The sequence below is a fragment of the Macaca fascicularis genome, chromosome 13, assembly GCF_037993035.2.
Source record: "Macaca fascicularis isolate 582-1 chromosome 13, T2T-MFA8v1.1".
NCBI lineage: Eukaryota > Metazoa > Chordata > Mammalia > Primates > Cercopithecidae > Macaca > Macaca fascicularis.
The window spans coordinates 18974116-18997055 of NC_088387.1; the positions used below are offsets into that span (position 1 = coordinate 18974116).

At 46.0% G+C, this 22940-nt stretch overlaps 1 protein-coding gene and 1 pseudogene across 1 annotated transcript in view; one reads left to right on the plus strand and one right to left on the minus strand.

The window, feature by feature from the left end:
* MERTK (MER proto-oncogene, tyrosine kinase) overlaps positions 1-22940 on the plus strand; it is a 133182-nt gene that overhangs the window by 27553 nt on the left and 82689 nt on the right. Inside the window, exons 2-3 of the mRNA XM_005575263.4 lie at positions 3659-4079; positions 20955-21055. Of these exons, the coding sequence (XP_005575320.3) occupies positions 3659-4079; positions 20955-21055 (522 nt within the window). The remainder of the gene's footprint in view (positions 1-3658; positions 4080-20954; positions 21056-22940) is intronic.
* On the minus strand, positions 16362-17091 carry LOC102146065 (RNA transcription, translation and transport factor protein pseudogene; annotated as a pseudogene).

Genomic DNA, 22940 nt, shown 5'->3' on the forward strand with positions numbered 1-22940 from the left:
GAACTCCTGACCTCAGGTGATCCACCCGCCTTGGCCTCCCAAAGTGCTGGGATTACAGGCGTGAGCCACTGTGCCTGGCCCAGATATCTTTTAAACCATCTAGAGTGTTGAGTGATTTCAGGGTGGGTTTAGTGGCTCTCTGACTTCAGTGGTGTCACCTTAGTGGGTGGCCTTGCCCGTAACCAAGTTAACACTTTGTTTAGTGAACAGCTTGGCTCATGGAAAACTGAAGATTATACCCCAAGTTGTAATCAGAGGTTGCTATCTTGCAGGGTTGGGCTTACAAAACAGACTTTCTTTTTTTCTTTTTTTTTGGGACGGAGTCTCGCTGTGTCCCCTAGGCTGGAGTACAGTGGCGTGATCTTGGCTCACTGCAAGCTCTGCCTCCCAGGTTCTGCCATTCTCCTGCCTCAGCCTCCCAAGTAGCTAGGACTACAGGCACCGACCACCGCACCCAGCTAATTTTTTGCATTTTTAGTAGAGACGGGGTTTCACCGTGTTAACCAGAATGGTCTCGATCTACTGACCTCATGATCCGTCCACCTCGGCCTCCCAAAGTGCTGGGATTACAGGCGTGAGCCACCGCACACGGCCAAATTCTTATGGGAATTTCTATGTGTGATTCTAATACCTTTTAGAAAAAAAAAGGTCCCATGAGCCAATGCGCCCGGCCCCAGGCTTTCATTTTATATTGTATATGCTTCAATAAATATTTGAATTTTTTCACAACAAATTTGTTAGCTTTCTAATTAAAAATTTAAAATATTCTTAAATAATTTAAACCAGCGAAGGTATTATTTGCTTCTCCCACTTCCCATTTTTGCCTTCTAAGAAAGGGACCTATATTTAAAGGGTGGAAAAAGTAATTTGGATTAAACCCCTGACTCCTGAGTCCTCTGTAGCTCAGTGAATAGGAAGAACCACAGATGAGTGTGCCCATCCAAGTGACAAAGGTGAATTGTCAAGGCTTCAAAGTACATGAGTAAAGGGTCAGGCGCGGTGGCTCACGCCTGTAATCCTAGCACTTTGGGAGGCCGAGGTGGGTGGATCACGAGGTCAAGAAATCGAGACCATCCTGGCCAACATGGTGAAACCCTGTCTCTACTAAAAATAGAAAAATCAGCCAGGCATGGTGGCTTGCGCCTGTAGTCCCAGCTACTCAAGAGGCTGAGGCAGGAAAATCACTTGAATCCGGGAGGCGGAGGTTGCAGAGAACTGAGATTGTGCCACTGCCCGCCCTCCACTCCAGTCTGGTGACAGAGCGAGACACCGTCTCAGAAAACAAACAAAAACAAAGCCTACATGAGTAAGTAGAGCACCCTTGAGGGAGCTCTGCAGGCATGAGACAAACAGCCAGAACATGCATTGCTGCAGAAAGCAGCCACACGTCAGAGGAAGAGGAGCCCCCTCCTCTACCAAGAGCATAGGCCCAGCCTTGTGAAGGTTTGCCTGGCATGTGGGCTGTGGGTGACTGGAGAGGCAACGGTCCCTGTCTGTTGTCATCCTGATCTTCACTCCTTGGCATAAGTGAGCACTCCCGTGACAGCACATTCATCTGTCTGGACAGCTGGGCTCCAGGCCAGTCCACAGCTGACCCACATAGCCCTCCCCTAAAGCACACAGAAGGCCCTACACTCCCACACTCACCAAGACCTCAGGATAAGGAAAAGTCTTCCTGTGTTCTTGTAGGAAAATCTCTTCTCTCGTATCTCACATGGATCCTGACTCACTAAGGAGGCAGTTCCCAAAGGCAACAGCCATGAGAGTTGGCCCCCAACATCGAAGGGGCCTGGGAGGGAGCAGTTGCTGGAATGGGAGAGGGAGCTGCATGGCGAGGGCTCCCAGACAGAGGTATGCCCTTCAGTTGAGGCATATGTGCTGACCACAGTGGCTTGGCAGAGAGGAAGCTAGAGGGAAAAATTCCCAGATCTCTTCTCTTCTGCCCACGATTTCCTGCTTATATCTCCCATTAGCCAATTAAATACTTAATTGAATACTTAAATTTAAGAAATTCCAGCCTGGGCACATAGCCAGACTCCCTCCCTACAAGAAAAAATTTTAAACTAGCTGGACGTGGTAGCATGAGCCTATAGTCCATCCTACTCAGGAGGCTGAGGTAGGAGGATCACTTAAGCCTAGGAGATTGAAGTTGCAGTGAGTTACTGCGCCCCTGCTCTCCAGCCTGGGTGACAGAGCATGAAGGCCCTGTGTCTTTAAAAAACAATTATTTGTTGTTCGTCTGAAATTCAAGCTTAACTGGGCTTCCTGTGTTAGTTGCTAAATCGGGCACAACTCTGAGCAGAGAACACCCTACTCCCTGCACACACACTCAGGAGCCCAGCAGGGCATGATGTCCTGAGCATGGCAGGAGGCCAGCCCTTGAGCAAGGATGGAGCCCCTCGCCATGTACCCCCAGCCACCAACCCATAATGTAGAATGCTGGGCCTATGTCTCTTTCACCCATCTGTCTCACGCACTCCCTGCAAACGTATTTGAATAGATAACAACCAGTGTGGAATCTTATGTCCAAAATGCCACTCAGAAAGCTAAAAGTACAGCTATTAGGAGCCTTCCCTTGCTCAGAAACCATCTAAAAATACTTGTGGACCAGATGAAATGAAAACATTTCCAGGTTTATTCCAGCAAGCAAGCATTTTCCCGGAAGCTTCAGTATTCCATAGCTGGTAACTTAAGCACACTCTTTTTGTTGTTAAGGCACAGCAATTGTAAACTCATCTCTTTGTGACCTTGAGCAGCCCATCTTTTTTTTTTTTTTTTTTTTTTTGAGACAGAGTCTCACTCTGTCACCCAGGCTGGAGGGCAGTGGCACGATCTTGGCTCACTACAGCCTTGATCTCCTGGGCTCAAGCTATCCTCCTGCCTCAACCCCCCAAGTAGCTGGGACTACAGGTGCATGCCAACACACCCGGCTAATTTTGTTTTTTTTTATTTTGTTTTGTTTTTCTTAACCTTGAGCAGCTTTTTAAAGACTATTAGCCAAATTTGTAGCATAGTCTCTGACAGAGCAGACAAAGTTATTTATTTTGAGACAGGGTCTCGCTCTGTCGCCCAGGCTGGAGTGCTGTGGTGCCACCTTGGCTCACTGTAACCTCCGCCTCCCAGGTTCAAGCTATTCTCCTGCCTCAGCCTCCCAAGTAGCTGGGATTATAGGAATGTGCCACCATGCCCAGCTAATTTTTGTATTTTTAGTAGAGACAGGTTTTTGCCATGTTGTCCAGGCTGGTCTCAAACTCCTGACCTCAAGTGACCCTCCCGTCTCCACCTCCCAAGTGCCAAGATTACAGGTGTGAGTCACCACGCCTGGCCAAGAAAAGTGACCTTGAGCCCTGCTGTGTCATCACCTTCTTATACTGCTGAGTTGGGCATGAAGGACTTGGAATGAGTCAGTAAGAAGAAAAATTTCGTTTTTGGTAGGGGGAGTTATATTTCTTTGGTACTCTTCCAGAGGCGAGTTTATAAATGAATGAACTGGTGAATGAGAATATGTCCAGACGTGTGTTTTAATGAATTCTGCTCATCTTTTCCTGGGGCACAGAGGACACCCCAGTGCTCTGTCTTCATGGCCTAAGAAGTTGGGAACCTACTTGGGAAACTCTTCTTATTTAAAAGGCTAAATTTTGGATGTTCTGTTTTACAGCGATCACTGAGGCAAGGGAAGAAGCCAAGCCTTACCCGCTATTCCCAGGACCTTTGCCAGGGAGCCTGCAAACTGACCACACATCGTTGTTATCCCTTCCTCACACCAGTGGGTACCAGCCTGCCTTGATGTTTTCACCAACCCAGCCTGGAAGACCATATACAGGAAATGTAGCCATTCCCCGGGTGACCTCTGCCGGGTCAAAGCTCCTACCGCCTCTTGCCTTCAAACATACAGTTGGACACATAATACTTTCTGAACATAAAGATGTCAAATTTAATTGCTCAATCAGTGTACCTAATATATACCAGGACACCACAATTTCTTGGTGGAAAGATGGGAAGGAATTGCTTGGGGCACATCATGCAATTACACAGTTTTATCCAGATGATGAAGTTACAGCAATAATCGCTTCCTTCAGGTATGTGTTCTTTCTTCCTTTTTTATTTTTTTAGTTTTAATTTTTACTTATTTATTTAGAGACACAGTCTCACTCTGTAGCCCAGGCTGGAGTGCAGTGGCACGATCTCAGCTCATTGCAACCTCCACCTCCTGAGTTCAAACAATTCTCCTGCCTCAGCCTCCAGCATAGCTGGGATTACAGGCCGACCACCACGCCCAGCTACTTTTTTTTGTTGTTGTATTTTTAGTAGATGAGGTTTCACCATGATGCCCAGGCTGGTCTCAAACTCCAGACCTCAGCTGATCCGCCCACCTTGGCCTCCCAAAGTGCTGGGATTAGAGGCATGAGCCACCTTACCAGGCCTCTTCCTTTCTTTTTATTTTTTATTTTTATTTTGAGGTGGAGTCTCGCTCTGTCACCCAGGCTGGAGTGCAGTGGCGCAATCTCGGCTCACTGCAAGCTCCGCCTCCCAGGTTCACACCATTCTCCTGCCTCAGCCTCCCGAGTAACTGGGACTACAGGCGCCTGCCCCATGCCCAGCTAATTTTTTGTATTTTTAGTAGAGATGGGGTTTCACCGTGTTAGCCAGGATGGTCTCGATCTTCTGACCTCGTGATCCGCCCACCTTGGCCTCCCAAAGTGCTGGGATTACAAGCGTGAGTCACCGCGCCCAGCCCCTTTCTTTTTAAATGTCATTATGCTAATGCTGCCTCAAAAGCAAAAGCCTTCTGTTTTCTGTTTAAGCAACCCACTGGTCACTTTAGAGAGTTGAAGGATAGCTGACTATGTGTTCAATCTGAGCTTGGCAGTGTTGGAACTGTTGGTTAGCAGATACTCAGGGGCTGGGCCTGGGATGCTACTTCCCACCTGACCTACATATCATATCAACTACAGCTGGACCCAAGAGCTCTACCAGTGAGTGGGAACAGTGTTTCTTACCGGGTAGGAGGAGACTTCAAAATCACCCTGGCCAGTGGGGCTTTTTAAACAGAGCAATTACTTGAGCTTGAGAGTTCTGGGCTGCAGTGTGCTATGCCAGTTGGGTGTCTGCATCAATATGGGGACCCCCCCACCGCCACCAAAAGCAGGGGACCATCAGGTTGCCTAAGGAGGAGTGAACTGGCCCAGGTCAGAAATGGAGCTGGTCAAAACTCCTGCACTGATCAGTAGTGCGATTGCACCTGTGACTAACCACTGCATCCCAGCCTGGGCAACATAGTGAGACCCTGTCTCAAAAAAAAAAAAAACCCGAAAAATAAAAACCAGTGCAGCTTTCTCATCCTTTCAGTTACCCTGCCGCCCCTGCCTTCCACCTCTCCTCACTGCCTCCCAGTGCTGATGTATCCCCCGTGCACTGTGGGGCAGGAAGAGATGGAAAGTCTGTCTCTGGAAATGAGGCCCTAAGCCTCAGACCATCATCTCAGTACTCCACTTTGTTTTTTTTGTTTTTGTTTTTGTTTTTGTTTTGTTTTTGTTTTTTTTGAGATGGAGTCTCGCTCTGTCGCCCAGGCTGGAGTGCAGTGGCCGGATCTCAGCTCACTGCAAGCTCCGCCTCCCGGGTTTGTGCCATTCTCCTGCCTCAGGCTCCCGAGTAGCTGGGACTGCAGGCGCCCGCCACCTCGCCCGGCTAGTTTTTTGTATTTTTTTTTAGTAGAGACGGGGTTTCACTGCGTTAGCCAGGATGGTCACGATCTCTTGACCTCGTGATCCGCCCGTCTCGGCCTCCCAAAGTGCTGGGATTACAGGCTTGAGCCACCGCCCCCGGCCTCCACTTTATTTTTTAAGAGCAAGCTAGATGAGGTGGGGTGTTGTGTGTGACAGGGATAAGCTAAGCCAGGACTTATATCTGGAATACTCTGTTTTCCCAGAGATCCAGCTGTCATGTCTCAGAATGCTGCAGATGGGCAGGTAGATGCTTCTCTTCTCGCCACCCCTTTTGTATTCTCCACCCTTTCGTCTTAGCCAGGAGGTGTTGTGCTTTTCTGTTTTTGTTTTTTGCATGAGGACTTTGTTGCATACACGGTTTTAGAATTGGGTTGGCCTGTGGTTGTTAAAAGCACAGAATGAGGTCAGAGCCACACAGCGTGGAAGGGAGAAGCTTTTTCCTGCAATTCTTCCACTTTGGAACGGAGCCTTCTTTGATCTGTTACATTTTCACTTTCTCTGACATGATACTTGGCACCGTCCCACACTGTGTCATGCCTTTTAGTGAATCATTTTGTTTCCTTTTCAGAAAACCACCTCACAATTACCACAGACCTAACTACTTGGGTTAGTGTGCCAACACTTTCACAAGATGTGCCCTATTTTTTCACATTTTTCCCCCAGGTTGTAGGCTTGGTTAGTGGATAACCCCTTAGCCTCTAGGCGAAGAATGCAACTTCCACATTACTCTGGCTGGGTCTCTCCGCAGCCATTCTCAGCCAGTGGCTAAGACTGCTTAGGAGATTTGACTATATTTTTTCTACATCAACTATAAAAAGCAGCTTTCTTACAATTATATAGACATAGCTTCTGAAGAGAGAAGTAAAACTATCATTTAATAATAAGTGAATGACTGAGGCGGGCAAATCACGAGGTCAAGAGATCAATACCATCCTGGCCAACATGGTGAAACCCCGTCTCTACTAAAGATGCAAAAATTTGCCAGGCGTGGTGGCGCACGCCTATAGTCCCAAATACTCTGGAGGCTGAGGCAGGAGAATCGCTTACACCTGGGAGGTGGAGGTTGCAGTGAGCTGAGATTGCACCACTGCACTCCAGCCTGGCAACAAAGCAAGGCTCCATCTCAAAAGAAAAAAAATAAGAAAGAAGAAGTGAATGAGGAGTAGTTTAAAGATTTCAGGAACAGCAAGCTGGCACATTGGTCTCATTGGGTGTCACCTAGGAGGGGAACATAGCCCTACCCTGCTGTCTCTCTGGACTTGGCCAGTGCATGACTATGGGTGAGCTGCCTCATCTTCCCTGGTCTATTTTCCAAAGGAAGAGATGAACTTGGACCATGTGACTGCCAGCTCTACTTCTGCTCTCAGATGCCATGAGCTGTTCAGAGGACTTAAATTGTAAAGTTTTAAAATTTTGATTAGTCAGTTTCTTGTTTTGGACCCATGTCTTTAGAGTGCAGAAGATGACCTGGGTATTATTTTGAGAACTTTACAAGTTTGGAGTAGAATTTATTCTACTGTTTGTATTCAGCTTATTACATATAAACTCATTCTAAAGGAGAAAAATCTTATTTGACCTCCAAACTAAGCCTGAAAGCAAATTTAGTGATCAGAATTTTTGCAAATGATGAGCATTTCATTGAATTAGGTAGCATACAGGATGATACCAAATTTGCCTGTGTATGATTCTTCAACTTTATTAAGGTAATGTTCAGGGGCACAGTAACTGTAGAGCGATTCAGTGAAATAAATTATAGTTGCAAGAGTTAAAGAAAGAGGAAATAAACACGAAATGCAGCTTAACCGTCAAAGATGGGTTTATTTTAGAGAAATAAACCTGAGAGGGGCTTCTGGCCGATTTCAGTGAGGAGCATTAACTTTTATAGCCTAAAAGCATATATTAGTTTTAGGGTAAGCGGCTTATCACAAGCTTGGAATGTTTGTATGTTGGGGAGAAGTTTATGGCAGGGTTGGAATGTCTCTGGTCAGAGGGGAGGTTATCTTGGGGCTGATATCTCTCTGGGCTGAAGGGGACTTTATCTCGGGGCTGGCATGTCTCTGGTCGGGGAGGGGTTTGGAATGTTTTTGGTTGGAGATGTTATTTGTGGTTTATGGTCATGCTGACCTTAGCCATTAGGCTGATGCCCTTTAGATTTAGGCGGTTTTTAATCAAGGTGAACTTTAGAATGACAGTGCTTGTCCAAGATTGCAATACTCCTGCCCTGTCAATAGTTACTTAATCAAGATGACAAATATTTATATAATTTCTTGGCAAGAGAGGATGATGTTGGAGACCCTAAACGTGCAGTGTTTTTTAGGTGAGGACATAGAGCCCTGTGAGTAGGGTCACTAGGCAGTGAGCTAGTCTTACTTAAACAGGGAGCCTGATTTGCACACCTGTAGTGACCTCTCTTCTCACATCTCCTGGGCCCTAAGGAAATCTACTGTGGTTCCCAGGAACAGTGAAGAGTTAAAAAATAGTTTTAGGCTTTCAATATATGTAATTTTATTAGAAATTCATTAGCCTGCAATTTTGCTGGAGTTGCCATTAGCAACATCTGTATGGACTATGTTTATTCAAGAGAATATGCAATTAAAATCACTAGGGGAAGAGAACATGGATGTATATTGGCAGGCGTCAAAAGGTCTCTAGAGAGAAACACCTGGTATTTTCAGTTTGGTCATGGGACCTTTTTTTTTTTTTTTTTTTTGAGACGGAGTCTCGCTCTGTCGCCCAGGCTGGAGTGCAGTGGCCGGATCTCGGCTCACTGCAAGCTCCGCCTCCCGGGTTCACGCCATTCTCCTGGCTCAGCCTCCCGAGTAGCTGGGACTACAGGCGCCCGCCACCTCGCCCGGCTAGTTTTTTGTATTTTTTAGTAGAGATGGGGTTTCACCGTGTTAGCCAGGATGGTCTCGATCTCCTGACCTCGTGATCCACCCGTCTCGGCCTCCCAAAGTGCTGGGATTACAGGCTTGAGCCACCACGCCCGGCCGGGACCTTTTTTTTCTAAAAGGTATTAGGATCACACACAGAAATTCCCATAAGAATTTGGCCGTGTGCGGTGGCTCACGCCTGTAATCCCAGCACTTTGGGAGGCCGAGGTGGGTGGATCATGAGGTCAGGAGATCAATACCATCCTGGCTAACACGGTGAAACCCCATCTCTATTAAAAATACAAAAAATTAGCTGGGTGTGGTGGTGGGCGCCTGTAGTCCCAGTACTCGGGAGGCTGAGGCAGGAGAATGGCATGAACCTGGGAGGTGGAGCTTGCAAAGAGCTGACATCAAGTCACTGCATTCCAGCCTGCACGACAGAGCGAGACTCCGTCTCAAAAAAAAAAAAAAAAAAAAAAAAAAAAGAACAGGCAGAATTTATGTGAATTTTTAAAATGATGAGGTCTCTAGATTGAGGAGGACCCCATACTCTGTATCAGAACTCATTCTTTAAATATGACACAATTGTGAGTTACTAGAGACTGACCCTGTGTTTATCTTTCTTTTCATTATACTTTGAGTTCTGGGATACATGTGCAGAATGTGCAGGTTTGTTACGTAGGTATACACGTGCCATAGTGCTTTGCTACACCCATCAACCCATCATCTACCTTAGGTATTTCTCCTAATGCTATCCCTCCCTTAGCCCCCACCTCTGACAGTCCCCGATGTGTGAAAGTTCCCCTCCCTGTGTCCATGTGTTCTCATTGTTCAATTCCCACTTATGAGTGAGAACATGCAATATTTGATTTTCTGTTCCTGTGTTAGTTTGCTGAGAATGATGGTTTCCAGCTTCATTCATGTCCCTGCAAAGGACATGAACTCATCCTTTTTTTATGGCTGCATAGTATTCCATGGCATATATGTGCCACATTTTCTTAATCCAGTCTATCATTAATGGACATTTGGTTTGATTCCAAGTCTTTGCTATTGCGAATGGTGCTGTAATAAATATATGTGTGCATATGTCTTTATAGCAGAATGATTTATAGTCCTTTGGGTACATACCCAGTAATGGGATGGCTGGGTCAAATGGTATTTCTGGTTCTAGATCCTTGAGGAATTGCCACACTGTCTTCCACAATGGTTGAATTAATGTACACTCCCACCAACAGTGTAAAAGTGTTCGTATTTCTCCACATCCTCTCCAGCATCTGTTGCTTCGTGACTTTTTAATGATCACCATTTAAACTGGTGTGAGATGGTATCTCATTGTGGTTTTGATTTGCCTTTCTCCAATGACCAATAATGATGAGCTTTTTTTCATGTGTTTGTTGTCCGCATAAATGTCTTCTTTTGAGAAGTGTCTGTTCATATCCTTTGCCCACTTTTTGATGGAGTTGTTTGTTTTTTTCTTGTAAATTTGTTCAAGTTCTTTGTAGATTCTGGATATTAGCCCTTTGTCAGATGGATAGATTGCAAAAATTTGTTGCATTCTATAGGTTGTCTGTTCACTCTGATGATAGTTTCTTTTGCTGTGCAAAAGCTCTTTAGTTTAATTAGATCCCATTTGTCAATTTTGGCTTTTGTTGCCATTGCTTTTGGTGTTTTCATCATGAAGTCTTTGCCCATGCCTATGCCCTGAATGGTACTGTCTAGGTTTTCTTCTAGAGTTTTTATGGTTTCAGGTCTTACATTTAAGGGGAAGAGAAGGGAAAGCATCTGGTCTTTGGTCCTAAAACAGCACCGGTCCAAGTTGAAGATGTGGTTTAGCGTATCTAATGGCCCAGAGCTTTGGTTACTCCTCACACCTTCCATTGCTCTGACACCCTCTTTCCCATAGTGGCCCCTGCTGTCATATAGCTCTCTCCCTTCCAAAGGAAGAAAGGACTGTGATAAAGTCATTTAAGGAAAGCTGTAACATTCACTGACGATGTCATTTTAGACACCAAGAAATAGAGCTATTATAAAAATCAATACACATAGGCAAGTACACGCTAGTTATCAAAAGGGCCTTCCTTGCATATGAAGTTGTTCTTGGCAATTCATTGTTTGTCGGTGGCATAGTTAACTGAATGGATGGCTGAACATTGAGGCAAGTTGGACAGAACTGGTCTCTGTCCTCCTGCTTGTGGTTGTGAACAGAATGGAGGGGAAGGGCCAAATCAAGCATCAGGTGCAGCAGTGCTAAGGTACTGTTGCCTTCAGATTTTAGATTTGTCCTTGAAGTATTGATTTAGAGGAGGAGGAACTGGCATCAAGACTGGGGGAGGTACACTTCTGCCACTCAGGAGCAACCACATCTTGCAATCAAACCTCAGTTAATTGAAACTTGGTGAAGAAAGATGGAAATAATAGGAGCTCATGGGCATGTAAGTACGAATCCCATGTACTCTGGAAAGACTAAGGGAGATTTGGCATCATGCATGAGAGTGTCCCTGAAAGATTTTTGAAACTACTTGGTCTTGGCTCGTGTGTGTGTGTGCGTGTGTTTAAATTATTTTAATAGTAATATATGTATTTTGTCAAAAACTTGGAAAATACCAAACAAGTACAAATAAAGAAACAATGGCTTATAATCACAACTCTGAGAAAAATTTTCCAAGTATATATAAATAATTTTTTGTATTTTTAGTAGAGACGGAGTTTCATTGTGTTAGCCAGGATGGTCTCGATCTCCTGACCTCGTGACCCGCCCGCCTTGGCCTCCCAAAGTGCTGGGATTATAGGCGTGAGCCACCGCGTCCGGCAAGTCTTCAAAATATTTTAAGGTCTTTTATTGCATAGATCATTACATATTCTGTTTCATTCACTTTATATTATGAACATTTCTGTATATTACCAAAAGTCTTCAAAATATTTTAAGGCTGCTACATGCCACTGTAATCTGCTGTTGTGAAATAAAAGCAAATATAGAAGGATGCAAATGAAATTATCAAATTAAAAATTTTATAATTTTAATTTTTATAAGTGAAAAATTCTTTTTAAAATGCTGAGTTTGGGGCATATACGAGGAAAGATATAACTGATGTTCTGCTCCTAGCCTAGATGCCCTCTTGAGCTAGGCCTGTTCTATGCTAATCATCCCCCTTTTTTTTCCTGTTTCACTTGGATGTCTGTTATTGTTGATGGAGCTGGGAGTCATCTTTGATTAACAGGTGTAGAAAACATTCAGTATCTGCTACAGGTTGAGGTCCCTCAAGAGCGTTCACCTGGCCTCCTTTATGGGACTTGAGTCACCGGGCTGGGCCTCCTCCTTGGTGCTGTAGCCACTAAGCTGCCTTACCTGTATCCAATATCAGCTCGAAACTAGCACATCCGTTTGTCCAGGCTCCAGGACACTGTTCGGCCAAGACCTTTCACTGGAGTCCCCAAAGAAGGGTGTAATTTGGGGTATTTATTATAATTAGCGCTGATGTCTGGGATAGCATGTAAACAGCCCTCTAGCTTGGGTGGAAATGTGCCCCGGTCCGGCGCAGCGCTCCGGAAGAGGAGCAACCACCAGACCAGAAGACAGGGAAGCCCAACTCCCAAGCAAAACCGAACACTGGTGGGAGACTTGTGGTGAGGGGAAGGTATTTGTTGTTTGTTTTCTGTTTAGTCTAGGGATTCCCACTGCTTTTTAAATTCTGGCATAGTTCCCAGTGGCTAAAGCTGGAAAGATTTTACCGTTTCATTAAATTTTCTTTGTAAAAATGTTACGTTGGGGCCAGGCACGGTGGCTTACGCCTGTAATCCCAGCACTTTGGGAAGCCAAGGAGGGAGGATTACTTGAGCCCAGGAGTTCGAGACCAGTCTGAGCAACGCAGTAGGACCCAATTGCTACAAAAAATAATAACAACAACAACAAAAAAATTAGGCAGACGTGGTGGTGCACACTTGTGGTCCCAGCTACTCAGGAGGCTGAGGTGGGAAGATCACTTGAGCCCAGGAGTTTGAAGCTGCAGTGAGCCATGATCCACTCCAGCCTGGGCAACAGAGCAACACTGCTTTGAAAATTAAAAAAGTGGGTAGTTTGGGTCTCCTGACATCCTGTGTCCTTTGGGGTCCCCGTCTCTGTACGGGCTCCTGGCACTAGGATGCTGTGTTTTTGGGGCTGCCGTCTCCGTGTCGGCTCCTGGCACTGGGATGCTGTGTTTCTGGGGTCCCCATCTCCGTGCAGGCTCCTGGCACTGGGATGCTGTGTTTTTGGGGCCCCCATCTCTCTGCAGGCTCCTGGCACTGGGATGCTGTGTCTTTGGGGCCCCCATCTCCGTGTCGGCTCCTGGCAATATGGATCCTGTGTTTTTGGGGCCCCCATCTCTGTGTGCTGGGATGTCCCCATCATCCCAGGGCTCCTGGCACTGGGATGCTGTGTCTTGGGGCCCCCGTCTCCGTGCAGGCTCCTGGCACTGGGATGCTGTGTTTTGGGGGCCCCCATCTCTGTGCAGGCTCCTGGCACTGGGATGCTGTGTCTTTGGGGCCCCCATCTCCATGTCGGCTCCTGGCAGTGTGGATGCTGTGTTTTTGGGGTCCCCATCTCTGTGCGGGCTCCTGGCACTGGGATGCTGTGTTTTTGGGGCCCCCATCTCCGTGTCGGCTCCTGGCACTGGGATGCTGTGTTTTGGGGGCCCCCATGGGCTCTCTGTGCTGGGCTTTTCCCTCCTATCTTGCCTTCCTTAGGGTTGACTGATGCCTGTTGCCGGTTCTTTATTCTGCTGTTCTTGGTGGCAACGAGAACAGAATCTAGAAAATAAAAACCTAATTTATTTAACCTAACCATCTGCTGGAAAAGCTGTTATTAACCACAGATGTCTGATACTTTCTGACTTGCGTCCTGTTCACGAGACTTCCTTTCAGCTGGGAGTTCCTTGCCCTTGGGTTACCCTGTCAGCACCATGTGAACGGCGGCAGGTGAAAACAGGGTGCTTACAGTGGACCTATTTCTTCAAATAATTTTTTTTCATTTTTAATTTTTTTGACATGGTAAAATATACATAACATAAAGTCCCCCATTTCAGCCCGTTTTGAGTGTACAATTCAGTGGAATTCATGTTTTTGTGCAACCATCACCACGTGTTGTGTATCCATCTCCAGAACGTTTTAGTCATCCTAAGCTGAAGCTCTGTACCATGAAACAATAATCCCCCCATTCCTCACTCTCCCCACCCCTAGTAACCACTACTCTACTTTATTTTTATTTTATTTTATTTTCTTTTCTTTTATTTATTTATTTTTCTTGAGACGGTCTCACTCTGTTGCCCAGGCTAGAGTGCAGTGGTGCGATCACGGCTGATTGCAGCCTCAACCTCTCAGGCTCAAGAGATCCTCCCACCTCAGCTTCCCCAGTAGCTTGGACCACAGGCATGAGCCACTGCACCTAGCTAGCTATTTATTTATTTATTTATTTTTGGTATTTGTAGAGACAGGGTTTCGCCATGTTGTCTAGGCTGGTCTTGAACTCCTGGGCTCAGGTGATCCTTCTGCCTCAGCCTCCCGCAGTCTACTTTCTTTCTCTGTGAGTCTGACTACTCCAACTACCGCATATAGGTGGCATCATACAATATTTGTCCTTTTTTGTATTTCTTTTGAAAAGATTCTAGAGCATAACTGCTACTTCCAAGTCATTTCTGAGCAGGCCAGACTAGCAGTGGTAAGGACTGAGGATGAGAGACATGCTGTGTGTGTGTAAGATGTGCCTGGGCTAACCCAGCCTGTGCTGGCCTGGGGTGATGGGCTTCTGCAGCTGCTGGCCATGCAGCTGTGCCCAGGTGGTTCCTGTCTAGACACTGCAGCTGAGTATGTGCCATTTCTTTTTTTGGAACGGAGTCTTGCTCTGTCGCCCAGGCTGGAGTGCAGTGGCCAGATCTCAGCTCACTGCAAGCTCCGCCTCCTGGGTTCACGCCATTCTCCTGCCTCAGCCTCCCGAGTAGCTGGGACCACGGGCGCTGCCACCACGCCCGGCTAGTTTTTTGTATTTTTTAGTAGAGACGGGGTTTCACCGTGTTAGCCAGGATGGTCTCGATCTCCTGACCTCGTGATCCGCCCGTCTTGGCCTCCCAAAGTGCTGGGATTACAGGCTTGAGCCACCGCACCCGGCCGTACCATTTCTTTTGTCTTCCCTCTTTCAGATGTTTGTATTTGACCAAAATCTGATGAGATTTTTGTGCCATTTTTCTTAAGCAGTGGTAAAACATTCTGACTATTCAAAAAGTCTTTTTTCCACTCCAGCCCCCAGCCCTCTCCCTGTGGGGAATGGAGGTTACCCATCTCTTGGGTATCTTTCCAGATATATTCAATCCGTATGTAATCCTATGTATGTCTGTATGTGTGTGCTTGTCTCCAGCATGGTGTGTTAATCTAATAGAATGCTACTCATAGCTGTGGTTAAATCAATACCCACGGTGTTTTTTTGTGGCTATGGAAATTCTGTTTTCAGCTGAATCATGTAATATGCTATAATTATATTTTACTTCTTATCTTAGTCCGTTTTCTGTTACTTATAAAAGAATACTTGAAACTGAGTAAATTATAAAGGAAGAAAGTTTATTTCTCACAGTTAAGGAGGCCGGGACATTTAAGGTCAAGGACCCTCAGCTGATGATGGTCTTCTTGCTGATGCGACTCTGCAGGGTCGTAAGGCAGCGCAGGGCATCACATGGTGAGGGGGCTGAGTGTGCTCGTGTGCTAGCTCAGGTCTCTCTTCCTCTTCTTACAAAGCTGACAGTTCCACTCCCATTCATCCTTGATCCCATTATTAATCCATGAATGGATTAATCACCTCTTAAAAGCCTCACCTCTCCATACTGCCATATTGGGGATTAAGTTTTAATACAGGTTTTGAAGGGAATATTCAAGCCATAGCACTTAAGGACTTAGCGCTTAATTAATTAATTATTTATTTGAGACTGGGTCTCTGTCTTCCAGGCTGGATTGCAGTGTGCGATCATAGCTCACTGCAGCCTCAAACTCTTGGGCTTAAACAATCCTCCCACTTTAGCCTCCGAAGTAGCTGGGGCTACAGGCATGTGCCACCACGACCAGCTAATTTTTATTTTTTATTTTTTATTTTTTTGGTAAGAGATGAGTTCTCGTTATGTTGCCCAGGCTGATCTCAAACTCCTGGCCTCAAACGACTCTCTCACCTTAGCCTCCCAAAGTACTGGGATTACAGGCATGAGCCTCTGCGCCCAGTCCCATAGCAATTCTTGAGTAGCTTTTTGATTATCTTGAATTTAATAATTTCCTAAGTATCAATCACTCATTCTTCTCTAAACGCTAAAGGAATGTGTGCATCATGTATGCATCTTCTCCCACCATGACAAAATTATCAGTACTTTTATTTATTTATTTATTTATTTATTTATTTATTTATTTAGGAGATGCCTGTCCTGGCTCCCTGCTTCTGCCTCTGTCTAATCAGGTTACCCTCCAGGTCTGGGGTCCAGCTGTCTTTACTACTATTCTGAGGACCCCCTATTCCTCCTGTGGTCCAGCTCCTGATTCCTAGAGCCCAGGTCATCTTTCTTGGCTTTTACTCATTGTTTTTTTTTTTTTTTCTACTTTCCTAAACTTTGTTAAAGAAAAAAGTAATGGTGGTAAACCTCTAGAACATACTCAATTTTCTGGGATTCCTCCCCCGAGAATGTGATATACTGATTTCCAAACGTGCCAGAAGTGTACGTCGTTCCCACTTGTACTAAATAGGTGAGAAGCTGAAGTCCTAAAGTGTTCGTCTTCCAACGTTTCCCAGTCTGTGGTCTGTCCTTGCGTCAGCAATAATTGCCTGAACAGCTACTATGGATTCATTATTTTTTGCTTGGAGCTCTCTGAGCTCTTCTCTATGCAGCAATCACAGAATTTGAGTAGCTTCATTAAGAACTGCATCTCCTGTGTCAAAACCAAGAATATGTTTGTCTAAAGCAACAGGCAAGCCCTCTTTTGTTTGATTTGCTTTAGCAACTGCCTCCTGTATCAGGTGCTCCTGAACCAAAATTTGAATCGCCTTAAGCATTACCAAGTAATCATCATGACACTGAACCTGAAGCAGGTTAGCCAAAGCCATCACATCAGGCTTAAAATCAGGATTATTTGCATCCAAATGCATTTTTAGTTGCATTGTCAGCAGTTTTTGCATTATCAGGTACTAAGTCCTTGTATTTTTCAGCATTATCTCCATATTCAAGTCTAACATCTAAACCGAGAAGCCAGTCAACAGCTTCTTGTTGATCTTGAATCTTGAAAGAACAGTTAACATCTCTGAGATACGTTTCAAAGAACTTGGGCCAGTCACTGCTGTGGATGTTTCTTAAGTTACCTCTGTCTTCAATCTTGTAGTGTCTGATTTTCTGGTCTTCAAACCAAACAATGAAGTTTCTAAATTCCGTTTCATCTTTGCAGTTGAAGCTGGCCGGGTTGTGGGAATCGAGAGCCGTCAGCTTGCATCGGAACATGCTCCCCGCTTCTTGCACTCTTTGGCTTTTACTCTTTTACTTTGGCAAGGAGCCCATCCTTCACTAACTTCCTGGGACTTGCAGGCCTGAAAATGCCATTCTCTTTACCTTCACCTTGAGGTAGTTTGGCTGGGTACAGAGTTTGAAAAGAAAATATTTTTTGTTTTAACTTGGAAGTCATTGATATATTTCCCTTTGAGTTCTGGGTTGCTCTGGAGAAGCAGGATGCTATTCTGATTCATTCATGAGTGATCTGCTTTTTTTCTCTCTGGAAGCTTTTAGGATCTTCACCTCATCTTAGAGTTGTAGCGTTCCCTGATGAAGCCCCATCGTGGGTCTTTTCTCTCCTACTGTGCTGCCCAGCTGGGGGCCCGGTGAGGAAAGATCCGTATCTTCAGTGCTGGGGCACTTTCTTGAACTTCTCCCCTTCCGCATCCACTCTTTGTGTTCCCTCTGGAGCTCCTCTTACATGGTTGTTGGGATGCCTAGATTGCTACTCTGAGCCCAGAGCCTTTCCGGTTGAGCCTCCATGGAGACTGAGCCTCCTGTTTTTCTGGGGAGAGGGAGGAGAGCCAGGAACAGCCACTCCTCCTGTCTCCAGCCCCACCCCACACCCCACCCTCCCAGTGGGAGCCTTTCGCTTGGATGTCTAGAAAGCGACAAGTATAATGATTTATGGAAAATCTTTGCTGTAATATAGGTGGCATGGGTCTGGCCTTGCTAATTAATGCAGGCGCCTACTGTTACCAGACAACTGCTAAGCCTTTCCTGCTATGAATGACTAAAGACAAAATTCTGATTGAGTTCCCTTTGTGTTCTGCATGCTTCTTTTCTATTTCTGGTCTGTATCCTCCTTGCTGGTTGGCTTAAGGTTCTCCTGGGCATCTTATGCAGTCTGATTTCTACAGTCTAGGGTGTGTCGCCAAACCATCCTTTGTGCCTTATAGTTTCTCAGCTTCTGGGGGCTCTGCCCAGGTGTGCTTCGCACCTCTGGTCTGGGTGCAGTCCCCTCAGGCTGCCTTCCTGGGGCTGTGCCCCACCTCCCTCCTGGCCTTCACTTTCTCTCTGGTCCCTGTCTCCCTGAGTCCAACTGCAAGCCTGCTGCCACTCCCGGGTCCTAGACCTTGAGGTAGAGCCAGTCTTCAAAGGCACAAGTGTCCTCAGTCTGTCCGATCTCATGGTTCACTCTGTTGAGCCCCTGGGTCTTGCCTCAAGAAAATGATGCCTCTTCTAAAGTGGATTTGTGAAATATGTAGAAGCACCCCTCTTCAGTAGCCTTCGTTTCCCTTAGAACTCCAAAGACTAGGCCCATCTGTTGTGCAGGATCTTCAGGGACTGCTGAAAGCCAGGGTCACCACTCAACCACTAGTCATTGCCCACGATGGGCAGGGCATCATGCTAGGCACAGAATTCTCCCCCATCTTTCTTCAACCCTTCCTGTCACCGTGACATCCAGGGGTCTACCAGGAGAGGATCAGCTAGCTCCTTATTTGGAGATATTTGTCCCGTGTATTCTCTTTTCATCTTCTCCTGGGAACCTCTAGGCGTTGTGACATCCAGCCACTGCCCCAAAACATGAAAGGACCTGGCCTTTCCTTGGTCCCTGGGACCTCCCTCATGCCCACCATTCATTCATCAGGTGCATTCCAAAATTATATTGCTCCTGTGGAACGAGGGGAAAGGGGAAGACAGAGTATTTCAAGTCAAAGGGATGCCACTCACATTTACACATTAGGAAATGCAATAGCAGGGGACTGTTAACTCCTGGATCCTGGGAACAATAAGGAAGTAATGTTAACCTGAGTAGCTCTGAACCCCCTCTGATCCCCCGAGTTCTGACTGATGCCATTGTTGAGCTGTGTCTTAGCTGCTCTATTTATCACAGGCTAATGAGGATCTGCAACATGGTATTGTTGGGAAGAAGTAAATTTAAAATGTTTAGTGTTCAGAAAACTGAATTCAACCTGGGGAAACTGTGTCTCATTCAGACCTGGGGACCTCACTCACTACCACATGTCTGCTCCAGATGCTGACCAGGCCGTGCTATCCCCTGGCAGCTGCCACCCCTGCCTATGGGGCCATGGGTCAGGATAGAGCCCCCTCTGCCCTTGACAGCTTCCTGGTCTCTTTCAAGCCTTAAGCCTCAGCCCTTCACAGGTTGAGGGATGAGATTTATTTTGCTTAGCGATAAATAGGTTATACAGGGAGGCAAGCTTCTAGGAAGGAAGGTGGACCTTCTATGTATTTCTTCTTTTTCTTCCTTTCCCTGGTCAGGGTCTTCTTTGCTGTGTTTAAAGAGCAGTGCCTTTGAGCCAATACACAAATCCTCTGGAGAGCATCTGAAAGTATTTAAAAATGTTCCCGGGCTGAGAAGCGTGGCTCATGGCTGTAATCCCAGCACTTTGGGAGGCTGAGCTGGGAAGATGGCTTGAGCCCAGGAGTTCAAGGCTGCAGTGAGCCATGATGGTGCAGCTGCACTCCAGCTTGGGTGACAGAGTGAGACCCCATCTCAAATAAAATAAAATAAAATAATATAAAATAAAAATGTGGATTTCAATATGTAAACACTGGGCGTGTTCACCCCAGGAGAGATCATTAAGTACCCAGGGACTTGCACCTTAGGTGCACCTTCAAGCATATGACCTGTGACCGCTGCAAATACAGTCATGCTGTCAGTGAGGGACCTTACAAAATGATGGCTGGGGCCCCAGAAAGTTCTAAATAGGACAAAGGCTACCAGCTCTCCATTTTTATGATCATTGCAGTCCTGTTAAATTAGGTGCGTATTGAAACCACACAGGACTTTGTGTGTATATAAAATGGAGTTAGGTTCTAGTCTCAGGAGGTCATTTGGGATATGGAACAGTTGCCCTTGGCCCCTAAAAACCCATGGTGCCCCTCTAGTCATTGTGATCACCAAAAACAACTCCACGCATTTCCAAAATGCCTTGAGGGCGCAGTACCCCAAAAGTACACCAGAGAACCACTGGTGCAGAGTCTACCACAGAAATCAAGACAGGTGGCCAGGTGTGGTGGCTCATGCCTATAATCCTAGCACTTTGGGAGGCCAAGGTGGGTGGATCACCTGAGGTTGGAAGTTCGAGGCCAGCCTGGCCAATATGGCAAATCCCTGTCTCTACCAAAAATGCAAAAATTAACCGGGCGTGGTGGCGCAAGCCTGTAATCCCAGCTACTCAGGAGGCTGAGGCAGGACAATCACTTGAACCCAGGAAGCAGACGTTGCAGTGAGCTGAGATCATGCCATTGCACTCTAGCCTGGGCAACAAAGCGAGACAGAGTCTGTCTCAAAAAAAAAAATCAAGACAGGTGATAGCACACATATTAGTCAGGGTTTTTCCAGGAAACCGAACCTATAGGATCTGCATCTACAGCTTTATCTAGAAAGAGAGAGAAAGAGATTTATTTTAAGGAATTAGCTCACACACAGTGGAAGCTGACAAATATGGAATCAGCAGGGTGTTGGCTGGAGACCCATGAAAGACTTGATGTTGCTGTCTTGAGTCCTAAGGCAGTTTGGAAACAGAATCCTCTCTTTCACTGGGGACCTCTGTCTTTTTCTTATAAGGCCTTCAACTGTTTGGATGGGGCCTACCCCCATCATGAAGAGTAATGTGCTTTATTCAAAGGCTGCTGCTTTAAATATCAGTGACATGTGAAAAGTACCTTCACAGCAACATCGAGGCTAAGATTTGACCAAACAACTGAGTGCAATGGCCTATCCAAGCTGACATATAAAATTAATTCTCACAGCATATGACAAAGAAGTTGAAGAAGTTTCCAGTCCTATAATAAGGAGTCAAAGGGTAGTCACCGTAAATATCTTTATGTGTTTTTCTTTGCAGCATAACCAGTGTGCAGCGTTCAGACAATGGGTCGTATATCTGTAAGATGAAAATAAACAATGAAGAGATCGTGTCTGATCCCATCTACATCGAAGTGCAAGGTAAGTCCACAGACCAGAGTTCCATTGCCAGATAGCTGTTTGTTTTAGGGCCTGTGTTAAATGTTTTATGTATAATACTCTAGAGTTTTGCCTGCCCATTTATAACTCTGTACGCAAACCTTGCCTCTGTACGCAAACCTTGCCTCTGTACGCAAACCTTGCAAATCTATCAGCACCGAAATTGTACAAGGTACTCCTCTTTGTAGTCTACAAGCAATAATGAAATGAATTCAATTCCTGAAGTTTGAGCTCTATTCTAGGCATTAAAGGTGAGATACAAAGAGATTTCGGACTTCCTTGTCCACAGATTATTTACAATAAAAATAAACTGGAGACTTCTTTTTAAGAAGCAAAATGCGTTCTACTATCCAGTTTCCAGTGCTGGTACCAGATACCACTCACCTGGTCAAGTGGCTACTGGCTTATTATTCAGCATCTTTTCCTGTCTTGCCTGTGCAGACAGTGAAACCCTGAGGAGTGAGTGGTTTTCCTGGACTGGCTCAACAGCTCAGCCTGAGACTTCTTTTGGGCACTGGTATCTGTCAGGTGCATGGTTCAGAGAAATTCCATGACATCATATGAAGGTCCGTGGGGGTGAGGGATGAGACATCAGGCTAGGAAAACGCAGTCTCTGCCCTCAAGGCACTTGAACTCTAATGGGCAATGTGAGCTGATGCACAGGTGAGCCCAGGTCCTAGGTTTGGTGCCCTGAGTTGGGGGTTTGCATGCCTGGTTCTGCAATGGCAGAGTTGCAAGGAGGAAGCATCTTTATTATCACCCCCAGTGGTCACTCCTCACTACCCCCAGGGACTTCCCTCGGGGGCCCTTGTGCCCCTGCTCTGTGAGGTGCCCCTCTTAGCAGAGCCATTAGGTCACCTCCCTTTTCTGCTTCATCCTGACCTTCCTCATCACAGGCTTTAGAGCAGGTGATTAGCTTTTTTTTTTTTTTTTTTTTTTTTTTGAGACGGAGTCTTGCTCTGTCGCCCAGGCTGGAGTGCAGTGGCGCGATCTCGGCGCACTGCAAGCTCCGCCCCCTGGGTTCACGCCATTCTCCTTCCTCAGCCTCCTGAGTAGCTGGGACTACAGGCGCCCGCCACCGCACCCGGCTAATTTTTTGTATTTTTAGTAGAGACGGGGTTTCACCGTGTTAGCCAGGATGGTCTCGATCTCCTGACCTTGTGATCCACCCGCCTCGGCTTCCCAAAGTGCTGGGATTACAGGTGTGAGCCACCGCGCCCGGCTGGTGATTAGGTTTTTAATCAGAAACATCTCCCACTGAAAGGCTGCTGTGCTACCCATTCTTTTGCGAACCTGAAATTGATGCCCACCAATGTGGAGAGAAGCCTCAGGGAGCACAGATGGAAGGAAGGAGGAGGAGTGAGTGGGGAAGACGGAAAAGACTCCCTCAGAGGAGTCTCTTCATCTCTTCATGACCTTTGCTTTGGGCCTATCCCAGGCTGAACAGCTCTTTCTCAGGGTTATGTCACCATCAGCCAAAGAGGGGGTTTCCTACATTTGCAGCTAATTTGGGGAAAAAATATTTAGAGGAGATTTTATTCGTCAGAATCCCAGAAAAAATGCCCAGAGCAGGAACATATTAAGTCCAAAGAGAGTTTCAAAAAACCTTGAAACAGGACAAAAGAATTCCATTACACATAACTGCCACATCATTCTTGCTGGAACTAGATCTGTGAGTTCCCAATCCCCAAAAGAACATTTTTCGGACTTGTTATATTTTTGAACACCTGCCCCAAATAAGTACTGACTGTACTGACCGGCTTTCTCTGAGCTTCCTTGGGGCCTTGATTTTGGAAATTACAGTAGATCTAAGGATTGTAATTGCAACTATGTTTATACTGTTGTTTCATGAGAATTTGCTTTGAAA